The sequence below is a fragment of the Planococcus citri genome, chromosome 3 (genome assembly GCF_950023065.1).
Source record: "Planococcus citri chromosome 3, ihPlaCitr1.1, whole genome shotgun sequence".
Classification (NCBI taxonomy): Eukaryota; Metazoa; Arthropoda; class Insecta; order Hemiptera; family Pseudococcidae; genus Planococcus; species Planococcus citri.
In genome coordinates, this window is record NC_088679.1 from 42,842,004 (window position 1) to 42,862,621 (window position 20,618).

At 36.3% G+C, this 20,618-nt stretch overlaps 2 protein-coding genes and 1 long non-coding RNA gene across 3 annotated transcripts in view; 1 reads left to right on the forward strand and 2 right to left on the reverse strand.

Annotated features, from left to right (window-relative positions):
- LOC135840358 (potassium channel subfamily K member 18-like) overlaps window positions 1-20,618 on the reverse strand; it is a 63,233-nt gene that overhangs the window by 26,484 nt on the left and 16,131 nt on the right. The gene's annotated exons all lie outside the window — the stretch shown is intronic.
- LOC135840035 (uncharacterized) lies at window positions 2,126-4,313 on the reverse strand. Its single transcript, XM_065356347.1, has 2 exons — window positions 4,030-4,313; window positions 2,126-3,925 (listed from the first exon to the last, which is right to left on the reverse strand). The coding sequence occupies exon 2, from the start codon at window positions 3,920-3,922 to the stop codon at window positions 2,126-2,128; it is 1,797 nt and encodes a 598-aa protein (XP_065212419.1). The 5' UTR covers window positions 3,923-3,925; window positions 4,030-4,313.
- On the forward strand, window positions 3,550-4,065 carry LOC135840036 (uncharacterized). The gene is made up of 2 exons (XR_010557689.1): window positions 3,550-3,671; window positions 3,757-4,065. It is a non-coding gene; the product is annotated as an uncharacterized LOC135840036 (long non-coding RNA).

Genomic DNA, 20,618 nt, shown 5'->3' on the forward strand with positions numbered 1-20,618 from the left:
CGAGGGAGGTTGAAATAAGACGAGTAAACACATGTTTTTATACTTTGAAGAAAAATTGCAATTCATAAATAATTCCTAGTTTTATTTAATATTTATTCTAAAAAAATTTGAATTATCAGTAGGTAAGCTTATTTTTTGACAGAAAAAACATTTTAAATAGTTCAAAAAATTATAAGCTAAATTTTTTTTTTTGAGAGGGCCGGACCCATCCAGGCCTGCCCCTGTCTACTTCATTATTTCAGGGACAAAAAAAAAAGAAAAAGAGGTACCTAAGAACTTTTGTTTGTAGTGATGTCGGGAGGGGAGAAATGAGATCGAACTGGAAATACAAAAAAGATTTTGCGAAATCAATATTTGTATAGGTACCTATCATTAAATATTGTTTTTTCTGGAACTTTCAAGTTTTACGCTTTATGCTCATTGCTTTATGTAAAAATCAGAGAACTATTCATGAACCATTTTATTGGCAAAAGGACAAAACTTCAAAATCAAATAATGGTTCGATTATCAATTTCATTATTGAAATAAAAAGGCACCTACGTAAATGGGTCGATATTGGCAATTACCATTTTAATTACCCAAAAATATTATTTTAAAAATTATTCAGTCGAATGAGAGCTCACACACGCAGATATAATGTATTGTATGCATAGTTCTGCGGATGCCGCATTTATTCAAGGTCTGTTTGCTTAATATAAGCCACACTAATTTTTAAGCAGAACATTGTGGAGATATATTCTGCACATTACGATGATGCTGTTACAAGCACATCTCCATGTATAGGTCTCACATATGCTAGCTACCTACTTGAGGTCTAGCAGTACCTAGCTTCTGAGAGCTTCATAGGTACCTGGCGACTTACCGCCTCGTTACCTATTTTTCGGACACTGAGTGTAATTACGAATACCACACAGACATTTACCTTAAGATTATTTATCTTACGAAATAATAACACATCTTCGGTTGTCATTCCATGTATTGTTTATCAAGTACATAATAACAACTTACTCAAGCTATATTATTTATACTGGCCTGTACAGTATTACGAAAAGGAGAGATGGCATATTCATGCCTTAGTAAGTGCAATGCACATCACCACAGGGAATAGGGAACAGTACACGGATGTGGGAAGGTCCATATATGTTACTCATTTAGATGAGATTTACAATAAGGATCCTTGGATGTTTTACGTAATAACTCCTGGACCCGAGTTCATCTGAACGACTCCATCAACGTAACTGGAACACAGAACATATTCGAAATAGATCACTTGCTTCACCAGTTCATATTTCGTATATGACTGGACTTGTGCTACTAATTTAGTCCATTAGATTTACGCAAATAGCATGGTATAGGTGGTCCTATACCATCTCCGGAACATTGATATCCGATGTTTTATCATCGGGAGTCGCCAAATGACTGGTTTCTCTAGCGTATGTTCTCTCGTTACGAAGTATAGAGTGAACTAATCCGCTAGGTGTCGTATTACGAAACTATTTTTAATGTTGGCTAGAGGCAGAACGAATTTCTCTCGCTTACACGACCGAAAATGCATCACAATCTGTCTCTACATATGCCCCGAGTTTGTGTAATGGCATAGTGTTTACATAAATTCTCAAATTAAGAGATGATTGCGATCTCCTCTTCTTCTGCCCCGAATTATGTCAACATTTGGTTATTACGCTTGAACATGGACCTTCCGAGAAATGAAAGAATGGATAAAATGGAAACTGTACTAGGTAAAAACATATTAAAATACATAATTTGTAAAATAAAAAAAATAAAAAAATAAAAAAATAACACTGCTTACTGATAAGAGAAAAAAAAATTTTTACAATGCTTCTTACTTAAAAGATAATAAATAATAAATAGTATAAGTATGTGTTTTACGAAATTTTTGAATTATTTGCAACTAATAATGTGTTTCTGTTTTTCTGTTTCAGGTTTCTATCTTGATGGTGAATAATGTCTTGGATTAATCTTCATTTCAGTTGAAACCATTTGTGAACAATCATTACGGGAAGTATATTTCTCTTGTGTTACGCAATGTGAAATGTTTGAATACTTTGTGTCAAATTGTTTCATAGGATCAGAAGATTTTCGAAATGGTTCAACGTGTGAATTTTTATTCGGTGAGGAATGGAATGAGACCCAGGATCAGTTCTAAGATGATATGTTGTATCATTGTCGGCGCTTCGTTTTCACCTTTTTCAATTGGAGTGGATCGGTCAAGTATGGATTCCGCTTGTCTTACGTATGTTACTGTTTCCTGTCTTTCATGTGCTGTTCTTTGTAGCCAATCTCGTAATTTAGAACCTTGATCCTTAAACTCTTTTAACAGGATTGGAGGTAATATCACTATTGTTTCAGCTCCTTTGCGTTCCAAAGTATTTATTAATCGTAAATACTGAGATTTTAACTTTTCTTCACAGGTCCCATCCATGAGGTCTTTGTGGCCTACCGACATTATTATACCTCGCGTTGATTTCAGAAGGTGTTTGTCAATATTGCGCTCGAGTTGGTCAACGGAGATGTTTGGCTGTATGAAGTCATTAAATTTCATCGCATCTACATAACTGGGATCTGCTTTTACGGCTGTGTGAACAATTTGTTGGATTGCTCCATCTCCAATCATGAAATGATTTTGAATCAAGAAGATTGTTTCAGAACCACCATTTCCAACTGTCATTGAAAAACTTCTGAGAAATAGATGATCTTTGATCGGGCGTATGTTGTTGTATACTTCTTTTGGTGCTCTGTTCATTAGCGGGTAACTGAAATTTTCCAGCTCTTTTCGAAATAAAGTGTAGTTAATCGGTAAATATACTGTTTGAGCTCTTTTTTCTGCATAGGTATCTATTGTTATCGAGTTACGTAAATGTTTGATTGTCTTGATCGCCGCAAATTGTCCAGGTTTAGGATAACATTTAGAAGATGGATAAATCATCAGAGATTCATAGCGTTTCGAGTTGCGTCTTTCGTAATCTTGTTTTCTTAATTCATGTCTTCTGTTATATCCTAATGGTGTTCTCGGTATGCGTGTTGAATATCGATAGCTAGAATAATTTGGTTTTACGTATGGTCGTTTGTATACCGGAGACGTAGGGCGGATACGTGTGATTGTTGATTTAGTTGGAGATTTGCTACGTGGCGGTGTTATTAATTTTTTGCGTTCTGGTGATTTTTTCTTCGGTGACAACTGTTTACGATCATTACTGCTTTGTCTTATTTTAATTATAGTACTGTTCGCTTTTTTAGTAATTGGAGATTTATCTTTTGTTCTTTGTTTTATAGGTGATAATTCTTGGATGTCTTCTTTTGCTATCTTCGAGTTCGTTGATTTTTTATCTTCATCAGACATGCATTCATATGAAGGGGTAAAATTCATCTCCAGCATTTCTCCGTCGTCATCAGTACGATTATTCTCTTCGGACAGCGGTGAGTCATGTTTAATTTCCTCGAGTTTCGGTGCTGGTGTTGAAAATTCTACTGTTTTCGTGATTGCTTTTAGGTCAATAATCTTTTGAATGCTTTGTTTAGCTTTATTATTGATGCGTTGAATTTCTATTTCTTGTGATGTATTTGTTTTACGTAATTCTTGATTTTCTTCTTCTAGTTCTTTGATTCGACTTACGAGGAAAGACGGTGTGTTACGAAATTCATCTATCATGGTAATTTGCTTCATGTTACCTTTTACGAAATAATGAGTGTCTGGTTGGATTTCTTGGTCACATCTAGGGAATACGCATTTTACAGCACCAGGTGGAGCAATATCTATTACGTCTTTCAAACACTGCAGGTGATACAGATGCGTACACGTGGTTGCTACGAGAGGATTTTCTATTTGCTCAACGATCGGGGGCTCAGCCAGTGATTGATTACATGATGAGCAAGACACGATATTCACTATTCTGCTATCCATTTTCTGTCAACATCATGGGTATTCGTTAAATTTCGTGTATTTTGTATTACATTAATTTTCATGCTGTTTTGTGTAATTTTTACTGTTACTGATGAATCTGTACTTACGGAAATTGTTGATGTAAATAAATGGAATTGTCTTGATGTAAATTTTCTTTTACTTACGCCACTAGAGAAAATTTTACTCGTATTTCATGCTTCACTGTTGTCAATGCTGAGTAGAAATGTAGCAAAATATTTCCTGAAGATTATACAATCAGCCGGTTATCGTTGGGAATACCCATTTCAGGTTTTTGTTAACAGATGAAGCTGCTCTGACTAGTTGGGCTTTTGCCTTTTACCCTTCTATGATGTTAAATAAAAACTATAGCGTGTTTTAGCGATGGTTTTTTTTTTTTATTTTTATTTTCATATATAAGTTACGTAAACAAATGATTATTTTTAATTACGGCTGAGTATAATAGAAATAAACAGAATATAATCTTCTTTCTTATAATTACGATAATGGTACACCTAAAGTTACATCAATAACTCTACTTGAATGTTTTACGTAAAATGAAAATTGAGTATTCAAGCATCGAGAAATATCAATTAATCTGACATATCTTGTTTTCTGAGATGTATTACGAAAATTTCATTAGTAGTATTTTTCGCTGCTGTGTACGTGATACGCAATATGTAGGATTATGTCGAGGTATGCCATGAACACTGGAAAAGGGTTGCCGTTCTCATCAATATACCTTGGGACTGGATATTTGGTGTCGATCTCATCCACGCATTCTGCATATTTGATCCATATGTTTGAGTATTTTCCCGCTAATGTTTTAAGCCATTGATTGTATGTAATTGTTCTTTGTCTAAATCTGCGTGTTTCCTTCGTTGCATAACTGGTATATTGCGGTATAATTAATAAGCGTTTGCATCCTTTTTCGATTAGTACGGAAATCAGCTGTCTCATATTGTTCATCGCGTGTTTTACATTTTTTTCTTTTCGTAAGTCATGGGCTCCTGCTGACACAATTACTCCTTCCGTAACGATTTTCAGGTGATCCTTTACGTTCCTCTTTAGTAATGGTGTAGAAACCATGGCTCCCATAAATTTGCTTTTTACGCATTGAGTTTTACGAAATTTGCTTATGGCATCTCTTACTAATCCTAGAGCTAAACTGTCACCGATGACCATGAATTTATTCAGCATGTATACGATTTCACCATTTGGTAGATGTTTTGCAATTCGAATATGATTCCATTTTTCAATGATCTTGAATGTATTTCTTAAATCTTGAGGTAAAGGTTCATTAAAAGTAAAGCCACTTTTTCTGCATTCCTCATGTAAGTATTTTGTTGTTATGTCAACTGGTAATCGTATTTGGCTTCCGTTATGTACTTCAAAATCTAATTCCATGATGGTTGGTCTTCTTTTTAAAATGGTGAGAGCTGGGTACGATGGTGTGATCAGTTTATCTTCGGCTTCGTTGTGAATTAAATCTGCATCGTTATCTTCTTCTGGTTTGACTTCAATTGTTTCTAGCTTCTCGTTGATCGGTTTCAGTTTCTTTTCATCGTTTGATTTGTCGACAGTGTCGTTGTCTTGTTGTTTGGATGTTTTACGTAAAGATTCACTTTCGTGGTGTATGCCGGTGGATGTGGATGGTTGAGAGTTATTAATATCGAAGGTAGAATTTTCATTCGTCGCTATTTTGGTTTTTAAGAAGTCGATGACGTTTTGAAGGTTTGTTATTTCTCCTTGTTGTTTACGCAGCTTGTTTTCCTGTTTCTCGATTTCAGTTTTGGCAGCTTGTATTTCTTGCTCTAGTGATGAAATTTTTAGCTTGAATCGATTCATCTCAGTTGACACCGAAATCGTTTCTATCTCAATGGATTTTAAATTTTCGAAATTGTATGTCTTTACGCAATCGTGGACTTTGCACTGTACTGTTTGTTTCTCTATTTTTCCATCTATTTCTAGTAATAATCTTCTTTTTGCGCAGATTTCATGCATTGTATGTAGGCATTCCGGATTTATTAATATCTTTGGTTTCGACGGTTGACCTAACAATATTTCATCGCACATGATGCACTTCGGAACTGGGATTTCACGGGCTATTAGAATTACGTCGCTGTTGTCCGATCCTTCGCTGGATATAGTGCTCATGTTGACTTGATTTGTTCAACACTAAAACACACGTGTGTTGTTCAGAATAATTTCTAGTGATTATGATGAAGTACTGTGATAGTAATTATTACCTGTCGTTAATCGGTGAAGATTTGAATTTTCAGAAACAGTTTCAGAGATTGATCGTAAAATTTGTACTGAATAAGTCACGTTTTCGCAAATTAAACACTTTTCGTATTCATAAAATCTTTCGTAACTTTGCAATGTATAAGATAATTTCATAATCTGATGAAGTGTGTTTACCATCTGTTTTAGCTGGTCACTAACAATGTGGTGCTGTTTTCTTCGCATCTATTTTGTCTTTATTCATGCGGATGTTGTGTAGCGAATTCTTTCCAATGAAAAATGACAACAAAAAAAAAAAACTGTTTGATCTTGTAGTAAATAACATGAATCACTTGTAATAACGCAAATTTATTATTTTAAAACAATGAAAACAAATGAAAACTTCTCTTATTCTCTAGGTTACAGTGATAAGATTTATTCGACCAACGAAACCCAGAACGTTCTTTGATGTTTTACGTAAATCTTCTAAAATGAGGTTAAATTAATTGATGGTTTACGAAAATATAATGAACTAATATACTATCGGCGGATTACTTCTTCCTTTGGGTTGATGTTTTACGAAAAATTTTAGTTACTCTGTTTCTTCTGTATGTAAGAAGTTCGCCATTTCAGCTATCATTTCCAGATATGCGGGAAATAAAGGGAAAGCGTTTGCTTTTCGATCAATGTATGTCGGCGTGTTGTATATTCTTGATATGTCTTCGGCGTATGCTGCATACTCGATTGTTACGTTATTATACCTTCCTGCTAGACTGCTTAACCACTGATTGTATAGGATGGTTTTGTTTTTAATCGCAGCTGTTTCTTTCGTCGCCGTCGTATAGTATTGTGGTACTAATAGAATACGTTTTGCGCCCTTTTTAACCAATAAAGTGAGGAGCTGGCGCATATTATTAATTACGTATAAAAACTTTCGTTGCTGCCTTAGATCATGAGCGCCTGCCGATACTGCAACATTTTCTGGCATTTGTTTTACGCAAAATTCTATGTTACTCTTGAACATAGCCGTCGATACAAATGCTCCTCCTAATGCACTTTCTTCATATCTTCTTTTCGGTACCGTGTCAAAAATGGCTTCTCTAATGGCTCCATACAATAGCCCGTCTGCGATGGTAAGGAAATTGTTTAGGAAGTACAGTTGTGTTTGGTTGTGCTCATAAATTCTTACGTAATGATATTGTCTCACTGGTCGGTATTGAATGTTCGACGGTATTAGTGGCCAATCGAAGTGCTGGTTTTTTGCGTCACACTCTTTCATCAATTCTCTAGTCGTTAGGACTACTGGCTGTTTCACTTTTTGGCCGTTGTGTATGAAGAGATTATCCCAGAAGAGTACATTTCGTCTTGGTAAAATCATCTCTTGGGTTCTATTTTTCTCGTAATCAAGAATTTCGGTGTAATCTTCGTTATCAAAGTCTTTATAATTATCCGAGTCCTTTGGCTCGTATAACAGTTCTTCCAACGTTGGTTTTTTATTTTCTCGTTTTATAGTGTCTGCTGTTTGCACATCGTGTTTATCGGTTGGTGTTTTACGTAATAGGTCTTCTTCGTGCATATATCCACTCGATGTAGAAGGTATATTCGCAATGTCTACCGGAATGCCATTAAAATTGAACGTGGAATTGAAAGTTGATGTTTTCACATTTTCTTTCTGATTCGAAATCGTGATATTCCCGTTCGTCTCTAGTGTAATTTCTCTTCGTTCCACAGTCCGCTGGTTGGTTCTTACCGTACCATCGAGATTGTATGTATTACGCAAGCCGGTATTTTTCAATTCATTTTCCATTTGTTGGCACCGAAACTCAGAATCGTACAGTCTTTTTGATAAGTCTTTATAGTATTCTTCTTGACGATCGTAGTCTCTTTTAGTTTCTTCGTATAACCCTTGCCAATGTTGGATCTGTATTTGATGGTCTTGTAGATTTTCCGTTAAAGTGGTAATCCGTTCGTTGGCATTATTTAGATTGCTTTGGAGTAAACTATTCGCCGTTACATACTCTCCAATCGCTGTTGGTATTGATACTGTAGAGATATTTATCGTTTTGTAGTCGATGAAACGATTCGGGACTCGACATTTTTCACTGTTGTTGCCTTTAGGAGCTCCACATAATATTTCTAGCTCTTTATATACTCCCGAGACATATCGGATCGATGCTTCCTTCGCACATTGGAGATGGACTAAGTGTTTGCACCGTAGACTGATTGCCGTTACTTCTCGATGTCTGTCACCCGCTAATATTTTGTCGCAGATTGTACAGTTCGGTATTGGTGTATCGTAAAACGATTGATCCCGTTCTTCTTCCATTGTTTTACGAAAATTATTCTTTCACGATCTGTAACACGTGTTTTTTAACGTAAGAAATCTGGTCTACTGATATTATCAACGTTGCTAGTTTTAAACAGCTTACCTTTAGTAATTTCCTACTGGATGTTTTTCTACAATTAATCTTGCTACTTCTGCATAAATTCCTCCACTTTAAATATGTTTTACTAAAATACTTTCATAATAAACTTTGACATACCGTGTCACTTCAAAATTTTAACGTTTGTTGATAAGCTGTAGCGTTAGATAGTCTCGAGTGTGGCTGATGTGTTGCCGATTTAACGTTTACTTTGACAACTATCTGTGGATGTGGTGCATCATTTTTTCGTAGATTGAATAAACTGACGAAACGCGTTATACTTCTTTATTTGAATAATGTGCATACTTGGATTATGTTTTACTAAATTAGATGAATCACTTCTTATAAATTAGCTGATATTCACAAAATAACATTGATTTCTTTCCAATAAAAGAACGAACAAAAACAAAACAAATAACGGTAAATTATACATAGTTCATTACATTGATACGGATAACGATATTTGAACATATCAAAATGGAATGTTTTACGCAATTATTGGATGTCTTGAGCCAGGTAGTACAAAAATTCGAAGTAAGCCGGGTAGATGGGGAATGGATTCTTGTGGTGATCTATATAGGCTGGAATGTCATATTTCCTGAATATTTTCTCAGCGATTCCGATGTATTTAATTTCAGCTCCTTTGATTCTAGTAGCTGTGTTCTTTAACCAATGATTGAATAATCTTGTGCGATTCATTATGGGGTTTATGCTTTCCACACGATGTGTTACGTAAGTTGGTATAATTAGGATGTTAGTCGTTCCTCTTTTAATCAACATTTTGATAAGTTGAGTCACATTATTAAACGTTGAATTGATGTCTGATTCCATGCGTAGGTCGTGAGATCCGAAAGATAATACGATCTTGCGTGGTGTTCGTTGGTTCATGAACATTTCTATGTGACGTTTAACTAACGGTGTTGAAAAGAACGGACCGGTGAAAGCACTGTTGGCTACTTCAAATCTATCTGATTTTTCTCCCACTATGGGTTGTCGAATCATGCCATATAGAAAACTGTCGCCAATAACCATATGGTCATTTAGAAAATAGCATTGAGTAGTTTTGCTGCTGCGGCGAGTTTGGTCATATAATTTTACGTATGCAAATGTTTTCCGTAATTCAAAATTATTTGCATCTTCGTTACCGATATCCTGGCCCAGTGACCATCCTTGTTGATTACATCGTTTGTATAAAGCCTTTAGCGTGAATTCAACCGGTAGGTTGATGATTGTTCTGTCATGTATTACAAAATCAGCATCGAATTGCACGTTCCATTGTGGTAACGGGTCTTGGTCATCAACTTCATCGAGTAAGAATTCATGTCGTATTTGGTCGTACTCGGATATCAAAGTTTCATTAGTTACTGGTTTTTTATTTTGGTAATTTTCGTCATAGTGTGAGACTTGATTCGAATCGTTGTGTCGCATTCTTTTGCATTCGTTTTGAGTTTCATGCCGGTCACCCTCTTCCATACCCTGTTGATTATTTGAAAATCTTCTCTTTTCTGCGTTAGTGTGTTTCTTAGGGTTGACATCGTACGAATAGTTTTGCCAATGTGGTTGAGCGTTTCTCTCAGCTTCACGTCTCTTTCTAGGGTCTCGAGTGGATTCTTCCTTAAAAAGTTGATCGTTTCGTGATCTTTGGATCGTTGACGCTGTGTTACGGTATGTTTTCTCTTCTCGATCTCGTTTTTCGGGGAAGGGTTTATCGAATGGTTTTAGTTCACTTCGAATTTCTTCGTATTCTTTTGATGTTTGGGTTTCTCGTGATTGTGGTAGTTTTCTATCCGGAAATGGTTTTGAGAATGGTTTAAGATCTTCTCGTTCGTCGGAAGTTCCGCTCGAGGTAGATGTTTTACGAAATGTGTTGCGTTTTTTACGTGCAGTATCGTCTTCCTCGATTTTTTTCCGTAAGTTTAAGTTGTCTTCCTTTTTATTTACATTAGACCAATGCCTGTCGTCTGTTGAGGGTTTGCGGTGTTTTATTCCTTCAAGTATGCCATTTAGTCTAGCTACAGTAAGCTCATGTTCGTGAATCTGTTGGTCCTTAATTGTTATTTGTTTTACGTAAACAGCGATTGCATTCTCTTCATCTTCGCATTTGAGATTGATCGTGATCAAGTCGTCGTTCGAAAATGGTTTTTTGCAATGGTCATCGAAACACTTTACTATCGGGAAACGTTCCTTTCCGTCACAGCTTATGTATACGTATCGCTTTATGCATTTTGTGTGCATTACATGACCGCATATTTTGCTTGCTACTGTGTCATCGCCATTGGTCAGTATTCTTGAACAGACTACACAAAATGGAATGAGGATTCTCACTTTGTCTTCCTGTTAAATGAAAATTTATTTCAGTATTCTGTACTGATTAAATTCAAAGTGTGTTTCGTAAACTTTTGACTTACTTCAGGGCTACTCATCAGATCGATAATTTCATCGTTACTCTTTTGATTTTTTCCTTTCCTGGACATTTTGATTAACAGGGAGAAATCTGCTTTTATTTCAATTTAAATTTTATCACCAGTACTTTGAATCATTACGCAAATAATTCATTGAAAGATAGCATAAATTCCTTGACAACAACCATTTTGAATTTAAAATAGCTTACTCGTCTTTTCTTGAACAAAAACCAACTTTATCGCTACATGTGTTTCGGCCGGTAGGGGGCGTGGCTTACGTTACCTGTGTTCGAGTCACGTACGCATAAATAATTATCACGAGGTTTGAAACGTAAACAAAAATTTATTCTCTGTTTAAAATTAACACATACTCTTCTCAGTTTTTTTTTTTTTTAAGGTTATTAAGATGGTGCAAACATAATAAAATAAATTTGATTTGATGTTTTACGAAATAAATCTAATTGTTAGTTTATATTCCAGTTTCGATAACAACAACTGCTTGTTTTTTCCTCTGGAATTGTTTTACTGGAATCTTCATTGGAATAACTCGGCAAGGTAGGAGAATGTCTCAATGTAGCTTTTTCGATTAAAAATACGGTTGTCCTCGGGTATATTTTGGTCGATTATATTTTCTACTGTTTGCAGATATATAATGGATCCGTTGTTATTTAATTCCCTAATACGCTCACGAACGTTTCTTCGTAACAGCGAATTTAGATCAAGTCGATTGGAACATCGCGTTGGCATAAGGTATACTTTCTGTACGCCACGGTATTCTAAATGGTCAATTGCTCTTTTAATGTTTGCAAGCGTTTGATCTTCGGTTTGGTTTTCGGTGAGATCGAATTCACCAAATGACAACAGTACGGTCGATGGAAGTGTCTTTACGAAGATATTCAAATTCATTAGGAACGAGTTGATTGTCATTCTGTATTGAGAAAGTTCATTATTTTCCCAATAAGATTGGGCGGCATTATACGAATCCAGTGATCGATATACTAGATCATGGCTAGCTGCATCGCCGAGTATGAGGACACCGTTCAAGAAGTATGTATCTATTCCTCTTGCTTTGCCGTTGGTACAGGTGTATCGAGTTAAGCTGGTCTGGAAATTCTCTCTAACGTATATTTCATCTATTTTCAGGTGGTCTTCTATGTCTTGGCATAAATGGATGTTTTTCGCAATTAATCCATTCAATAGTTCTACCATGACTTCAGGAAGTCCTGTTTTCTTACGTAGGATTGCAATGATGTCGCATTTCGGGATAGACCGGTGATGAGTAAATGTTTCGATAACGGAATTCTTTCGCAATTCGATGGTGAGTTTTTCAATTTCTTTTCGAAGCTGTGGAATGGTTTCTCGATTTTTCAAGTTTAATTCGGATCTTAAATCGTTGCATTCTTCTGTTAGGTTACGGTTGGTTGTTCGTAACTGGTGGTTCGTATTTTCCATGTCTGCTAATTGTCGGTGTAAGCGAGCAATCTGCCCTATATAATTAGCTCTGGATCCGCGTAATAGAAGGTCTGCGTACACAAATTTTACTTCTACGTAATTTTGAGCCAGAAGTAGCGTTCCTGTGCAGTCTTGTTTTACGCAATGGTAGACCACTAAGGCATCGTGTTCAAGGTTTCCGTAAGTTTCTTCTACGCAGCTTCGATGAGCGGTGTGTCCGCATGTGTAAGCTTTAATCACCGGTGTGTTTTCCGTGTAACTCTTTAAACAGATAGAGCAGGCTGGAACGGCAAAGTAGCTTGATGGTTCATATACGTTCATTTTGGATTATCTATTGAGAAAATATCATCATGTGTTAATCCATGTGGTGTGAATTCGATTGACTTATCTGAGTAAGTGTTTCTTACCTTCTTTACGTCCGTACGAGATGTTTAACGAGATTTTGCTTTGTAGCGTTTGACGTTGACTTGCTTGCGAATATTTTACGGAATGTACACTATATTCACTGGATAACTTTTGCGAAAACGAAATTATTACGTTGCTGAATTATACGGCAGTTTCTTTTCCGCGGAATCGACGATAATGTCTAATTGCCCACTCTGTGTGTGTTGGTACGTAATTCCATTCAGTTTCAAATGATTTAGTGAACGTTTCACGCTGCGTTTCACTCAATATTTCCAGTATTATAGAATTCATTGTCAGTTTTTTCTTTGTTAAACGTGGATTAATTCTGATAATGGCGTTATCTTCGTCGTAATTTATCGCTGAATTGCGTTTACGCAGGTTATAACGTTGTTCTGCTTCTCGTTTAACTGATTCACGTTCTTTTACATCCGGAATCGTTTTTTCCAGGGTAGTTTCGAAATCTTTTTGTTCATTAGTTGACAATGAAGTTTTCAATTTTCTTCTGATTTTATCGTATTCGGAATGTTTACGTCTCTTTTTATTAGCCACTTTTTTATCATATTCTTCATTTACGAAATTTTCGAGTAGATCTTTATGTTTCCAGAATGCAAGAATTTTTTGATGTAAAGAGCGTTTATCAAATTTCGATCGGAGTTTAGGCTCCTTTCTAAATGCCTCAAGTTGATGTATCGTGAGGTAAGTTACTATTTGTCTTACGCTAATGAGTGTTCTGTCTTTCTTTTCTTTCAGATTTTGTATTTCGTAACAATTTCTGCCTGCCCTCTTCACAATCGCATATGGCCCATTCTGTTTGACATAAAGTTTAGCGGAAGCAAGTTTATCTGCTGATGATTGACGATGATTCGTAATCATCACCAGTTCACCAGGTTTGTGTAAACGTAAATCGCCTCTTTTCTCATTGAACTTCTGTTCATCGTTTTGATGTTTAATCGCTCTTTTTTCTTTATTCAGATGGATTAATGCCTGGTGGTATGACATTAGGTCTATTCGAGCCGTGTCAACTTCTTCCGTATATACAGCCTTTCTTGCAAGTTGATCCGCAGTGAAGTTTCCGTAATCAGTTTTTCGAGCGTAGGTATGACATAAATGGAATTCGTCAAACTGTTGTTTCAATTTAATTACTTCTTCAAAAATCTCTTTGTGATGTACAGGTTTTCCGGAATTATTTTTCCATTTGTTTTCTACCCATCGATCACATTCAGAGTTGATTGCTAATGTAACATATTGAGAATCCGTGAAAATCATTAGTTTCGTAACTCCATGGGTAATCATAGTTTCCATAGCAATTTTAAGTGCCATGATCTCTGCTAAATTGTTAGTATTCGTATAATTTGGGTGGTTGATTCTTTCAGAAATGTTCTTCGATCCTTCCGGATGCCAACAGATTCCGATACCAGCAATTGCATCTTCGTCACCGTTGTTTGCGCAAGCTCCATCTACCCAAACCCATACGTGGCCATCGGATGCTGTGTAGACGTCGTTTAGCATATCTAATTTCGTAGATTTAAGTTCTTCTATCGTGATAGATGGTACTTGTTTGTTTCTAGCAGTTTTACGTAATTCTTTTAGCTCATAGTGAGCATTGATCGGGACCCGGTCGATAGGTAGGTTCAAAACAAATTCATTAATTTCCCAAAGGTCATTAGGTAGAATGCCGACTTCGTTAGGGCAATTGTTGATTTCGTCTTCGACTTCTTTAGTATAGTGATGCCATCCTTCATGGGAATACGCTCCTCTACAATCAAAATTGATTTTTAGTCGTAGGCGTTCTCCGATCATTCTCATTGATCGTTCAACTGGGTTGGACTGTGGGTTATAGGGTGTTGAATTACCTACGGTGATTTTTTGTTTTGTAAGAGTTTGATTCCAAAGTGAATTACGAAATTGAACAGCATTGTCTGTATTGATTTTTCTGATTTTGTACCCTAAATCCTTGATGTTATTAATTATAGTTAACATGCAGTCTGCGACTGTTTCTTGTTTTATGTCTAACATAAGCTGTAACCAAATTTTTCCGGAGAAAATATCTTTTGCTACTAAGAGGTATTTAGGTTCATTTGAACTGTTTGCAATCGGTCCTAGGATATCTACGGATAATACGTCAGCTAGGCAATGTGCTTCTACAAATGAAAATTCTACAGGTTTCTTTATTCCATAGGATTTATTTGATTTACATGCGAGGCAGGCACTGGTCAGGTATCGAGCATAATGTTTTGAATTTGATGAATAATAAAATCTTCGGAAAATTTGGGTCAACTTGTTGGCACCAACATGTCCAAAAATATCATGTATATACATCATCGTGTCTGCGAATAGTTCATCGGGAAGTACTGGTACAATTGAATCATCTTTATATCTGAACATTAGGAATTCTCTACCGTTGATTTCGTGTATCTCGTATCTTTTAGCTAATTGTCCTTTTGCAAGACGTTCTCTTTTTGTGAGTTCTGAATCGGGTGTTCTTAACTTACGTGTAATTTTCATGCAATTCGGATCTCTCTTCTGCATAACATCGATTTTGTCTAAACTGCTGAGCAGTTTGTCGACGATTTTCTCTTGATGTGTGTCTACTTGTGTTACGAAATTGATAACGTTGATGCTGTTCAAAGTCAATTCAGGAGCCTGAATTCCAAACCACCGTTTATGCTTTTTTCGCAAATCATATATCAAGTTGTAACAATTGAGTTGAGTGATCCAAATAGCAGCTTTCCGGTGTACTTCGGCTATGACCTCAAATTGTGACACAATTGATTTTAAATCACTTCTAACATGGATGGTCCTTCCATGTAGCCAAAGCTGCAACTTTTTGATAGTTTTCGCAAGATTGTACATTTCTCGTTCTATGAGAGTGTATGACTTTTGGTGTTCTTTGAATGAAAAACTAGAAAACATTACTATTTCGTCTTGACCTTCGAACGTTTGGTATAAAACTGCATTCATAGCATCAGGTGAAGTATAGGTATCGAGCCATAGATCAATTCCGTTTCGGGGGGATTTTAGAGCAAAATTTTCCGTGTATTTTTCTTTAAGTAATTCAAAAGCTTCTTCCTGCTCCTTGCCCCAGTGAAATGTTACGCCTTTTTCCGTCAACTTGTACAAATTACGTAATATCTGCTGATAACAGGGGATAAACCGCCTATAGAGTCCGGTTAACCCTATTAATTCAAGCACTTCTGTGGCATTCTTTAATTCAAACTTACCAGTTTTCTTATTGGTGTGCTTTTCGATATACTCCATGAATTTGGCAATTTTCTTCGATTGTTTCTTGATAATGCCAGCTTCTAAATCAAAACCTAAATGGTCGATTTGTTTACGGAAAAATGTTGACTTAGTTGCGTTCAACTTCAGTCCATTCGCTCTTAATTTCTTGAATGTGTCTTCTAATAACGATAACATTTCTTCAAAAGTTTTACATCGGAGTAAAATATCATCGACGTACTTGGTTAGTCCATCTTTATCTGGTATTACGTGGTTAATGAGTTTTACGAAATATGCTGAAGATATTTTGAGTCCATACGGTAGACGTATGAATTGGTAGACACGCCCATCGATTTGGAAAGCGCAATATTTACGAAAAGATTCTTCGAGCACGATTTGCCAGAAACCAGCAACGAAATCTAACGAACTGAAAAACTTGGCTTCTGGGTATTCTGTGAGTATCCTATCTAGTAATCCAGCTTCGTTGTAGTCTTCTTCTAGAATTGGGTTTAGGTCCACAGGATTTAGACATATTCGCATGTCACCATTTTTCTTGATGTTAATTACGATAGGGTTAATAAATTTAGAATTGGATGGTTCAATTACGTTTGTTGCAAGCATGATTTGGATTTCTTTCTTGATGGCTTCCATCATCTTTTTAGATGGATTGTATTTACCACTTCGATAAACTATCTTGTTTTGCGGAATATTGAACACCAATTTAGATTTCTTTCCTTTATAACGACCTGGAAATTTGCTAAAAATGTCTTTGTAAGGTGATAGGATATTGTAGGCGTAATCAGCTTGTTGTTGAGTTAATCGTTGTTCTGATACTGCTTCGTCTAGGTCAGCTTTTAATTTCTTAATAAATGTTTCAGGTCCAGTATCTTTAACTCCATCGGGTAAAGAGTAGAATCTGCGAGCGGTGTCGGCTCGGTTCAAAATGGCATACATTTCGTCAACATATTGCGATCCCATCGTAATGTTGTTAATTGCAAGTTTGTCTGCATATTCGTGGAATTGTAGAATTGGGATACTTTCGATGTCATGTTCGGGGGTAGGTTGGCACTCGGCTATCTGATCTCTCATTTTGGCTACTATTCCAAGTTGTATCATGGTTTGTGACCCAATCAAACATACTTGGTTGCATTCCTTGATTATATAAAATGGTATTTTTAAATGATGTTTTCCAAATTTCATTTTAGGTACGATTATATATTCCGAGGTGGTTACTACTTGTTTGTTCGCCATCATGCATTGAACTGGTTCGTGTAATTCTAAAAAGTCAAGCTCGCTGGAATGTTCTCGTATCAATCTTAGCGCTGTTTCTTCAGATATAACGTTAAGGACTGCCCCAGTGTCAAGTTGGGTTGGGAAGTCCGTTTCACCAATTTGGAGATTGACTACGCACGTTTGTGGCATCATCCGTCGCTGTATTAATTGGGAAACTACCGAAGGAGTTTCATCGTTGCTCAGAGTTGAATTTTTTATTAAATCAGGTTCGTAATAAGGACTGTTCGTAAATATTTGGTTGATTGTGCAGGTAGCATAATCTTCCATCTGATTGATAACTTTCTCTAACCCATTTGCCCCAGGGTATTCTCTCGCACTCAAGTAATCTCGTAAAAATAGTTGATAGGCTCGATAAACGAATGAAGATAGTAAATCTTTCTTGTTCACGGTGTAATAATCAAATTTGGTTGTATGCCTACTGAGTGCTACTATTGCATGGGGCAGGCTATCATAGATCGATAGGTGTTCTCTCTGCAGTCTTACTACTATTATGTGATCATTTTGTTTGCCTTGAAACTCGTGAATTGTGTTCACGCAAAACTTTTCTTTTTCCAGCGCAGCTTTCTCTTGCTGTGTGTACACTAAGTACTGAGCTCCTGCTACTCGCGGTAATTGATCGAGGTTTACGAAATCGTGCAGTGACATTTCAGAATGTACTTTTGACGTGGTAGTCATCCCTCTGTCATACATATCGGATAATACTGCACAGGTGGTTAACGTGCAACGATGTGATACAGTTAAGTATTCAATTTTATCAATTAATTGTTGATGTACGTTTTGGTATAACGTATCACGTAATGGCGATCTGTTTATGTACTGGATTTGATGTCCATCTCCGATAAGTATCACTTCTTTTACTTTCGATTTTGCAATAGCTAAAATAATTTCACCGAAATGTACCAACATGGCTTCGTCGATGATAAGTCGTTTATATTGTTGATCGCTACTATGCATTAAGTACGAATCGATGGTGCGGTAATTTTTAACTACATCTTGATTTTCTATGTCTAGGTTGCGTAATTTACATAAACGAGTACGAAAATCTTTACATCCTTCCTTCGTTGGAAATAGTACCAAATCTGACCCATCAGTGTTTACGTGTTTGAGTAAGTATGTGGTTTTTCCACATCCAGCCACACCTTGGACCATTTTGGTTGATGGCATTACGAAATCATTGAATGAAATGTTTTTGCATTGTAGGTACAAATCCAGGTCACTTAATATTTTGGTATCTTTGGTAACAATAAGCATATCTGAAGATAAATTCGAAGCATCTTCCACCTCAGAAGTTTGAATTAATTTGTTTCCATCATGTGCATACTTGTGATCAGGGATTGCATCTTTTGGCAAGTGAGTAAATATTCCTGATGGAACATCGTAAATTCCAATTTCATTGTTATTGTAATCTAATATTTTTTCAATATCATCTTCTGATGTATTTAACAGTTTCGTATGGATAGCCTTAGTTCTATGATGAATTGACATATAGGTGTGGTACCAGATTGCAAGCTGTTCCTTCGCAGCGTTGTACGCAATTTCCTCTTTCGAAATAGCTTCAATTTTTGGTGGTCGGAAATCAATTACAATGGAATCAAGGTGTGTATCATTAGGTGATACTGATTTTTCTGAATTTGTTTGATCCGTGGTGATTATTTTTTCAGGTGCCAACATCGAGGTGTTTTCCGTACGGTCTAGTAGATCAGTTTCATCGAATACTGTATTACGTAAAGTTTCGGACTTCTCCAACTCATTAGCAATAACATTTTTAATGTTGTTTAGCTTGTGTTGGGCAGCTTCTTCCGTTTCATCTAGTGTTGGGGGAGGCGGTATTTCCTCTGGCATTTTGATTTTACGGTTATCCAACGGAGGAGATTTAGCACTTTTCAGGTGGCTGTCTAACACGATGTTTACAAACGTTTCGATGAATCTTTCTTTCATTGCATTATTTGGTAAATAGTTGCCAGCATTATTTGCATAAAATTTCTTAAAATCAGGTACTACATTATGATGGCGGTCTTCCTTTATTACATACTGAGACTTAATTTTAGGATGAGGTTTTAAACAGGTGAATATCAGCGATGGTTCAATCACTAAGCGGAGGTTGTGTTTTTTTGATAAAGCATAGAAGATTCTTTGAAAAGCATACCATCGAGTGACTGGAACATGGTTACGTTGATCTTTCGTAGGTAATACTAGCGGGAAAGCTAAGATTATGTCCTCGAATCCTTTTTCAATCAATTCTAAGATAATTGCATCAGCATATTTAATGAATTGTTGGTAGTCAACGTAGTTGCTGTTAAGTTCTTTTTGACCGAAAGATATAACGGCGTGATAACGGTGTTTGAATCGTGTTTTACGTAATGCTTGGAGTAAGCTATATGCAGATACATTATCAATTAGACATAGTCGGTCAGTTTCGCAGTTTGCTATGTCGAACAGATAAGAGGCCAAAGTGTCGCCTATCATTTGGTATTCAGTAATCGGGAACTTTGACCTATATACTTCGACGGAGTTTAAATATTCAACAACTGTTCTGCCTCCTCCTCGTCTTCGTCTGGAGGTATTGAAATCTCTAGACCATCCTCGTTTTTTGAATCCTCATCTTGTTGTTGTGTGAAATCTACTAGGATGTTGTTCAATGCTCCTGCATATAATGCTTGTAATTGTTCTTGAGTTAAAGAATTCAAAAGTGGTTGTTGTTTCTGATAATTTCCACGTTGGCCAGATGAAGTGCCTGCCCCAGCGTTCGTATCCTGTGTTGAAGTTCCATTGTTTTGTTTTCCTTTCCCACTATTTTCTAGACTCTGGTTTAGATTTCTACCTCGCGGGTTGTTGCGACCATTATTTTGGTACCGGCCAGCTGGGGTAGATTGAAAAGGTGTGGCGTTGGGCCTCGGGGTACTATTCATCGGTACAGAGCGTTTCGTGAGCTCCTTAATTCGCGCACCTAAATTCTGGATGTTTTTAGTTACGCCCAAATCAAAATGATGTTTCATATCGTCGTCTATTTTCAATTGAATAGTAGAAATTATAGTACAATCGGGAAATTCTGCATCACATAATGTCTTGAACCATTTTTGTAGTTCAAAAGCCCATTTAATCGAATTTACTTTCGTAAGTTGTGTCATGATGAAGTACATCTTGGCATTCTCTTGTTGAGTAGTATTCCATAATGTTTGAATGAATGATGTTCTTAAATTGTAATAAGTCTTGATCTCGCCGTTAAGGCCCATTAAGCTTTCCTTCCAATTTTTTCCTGCATCGCTTAGTACTAATGCCTTG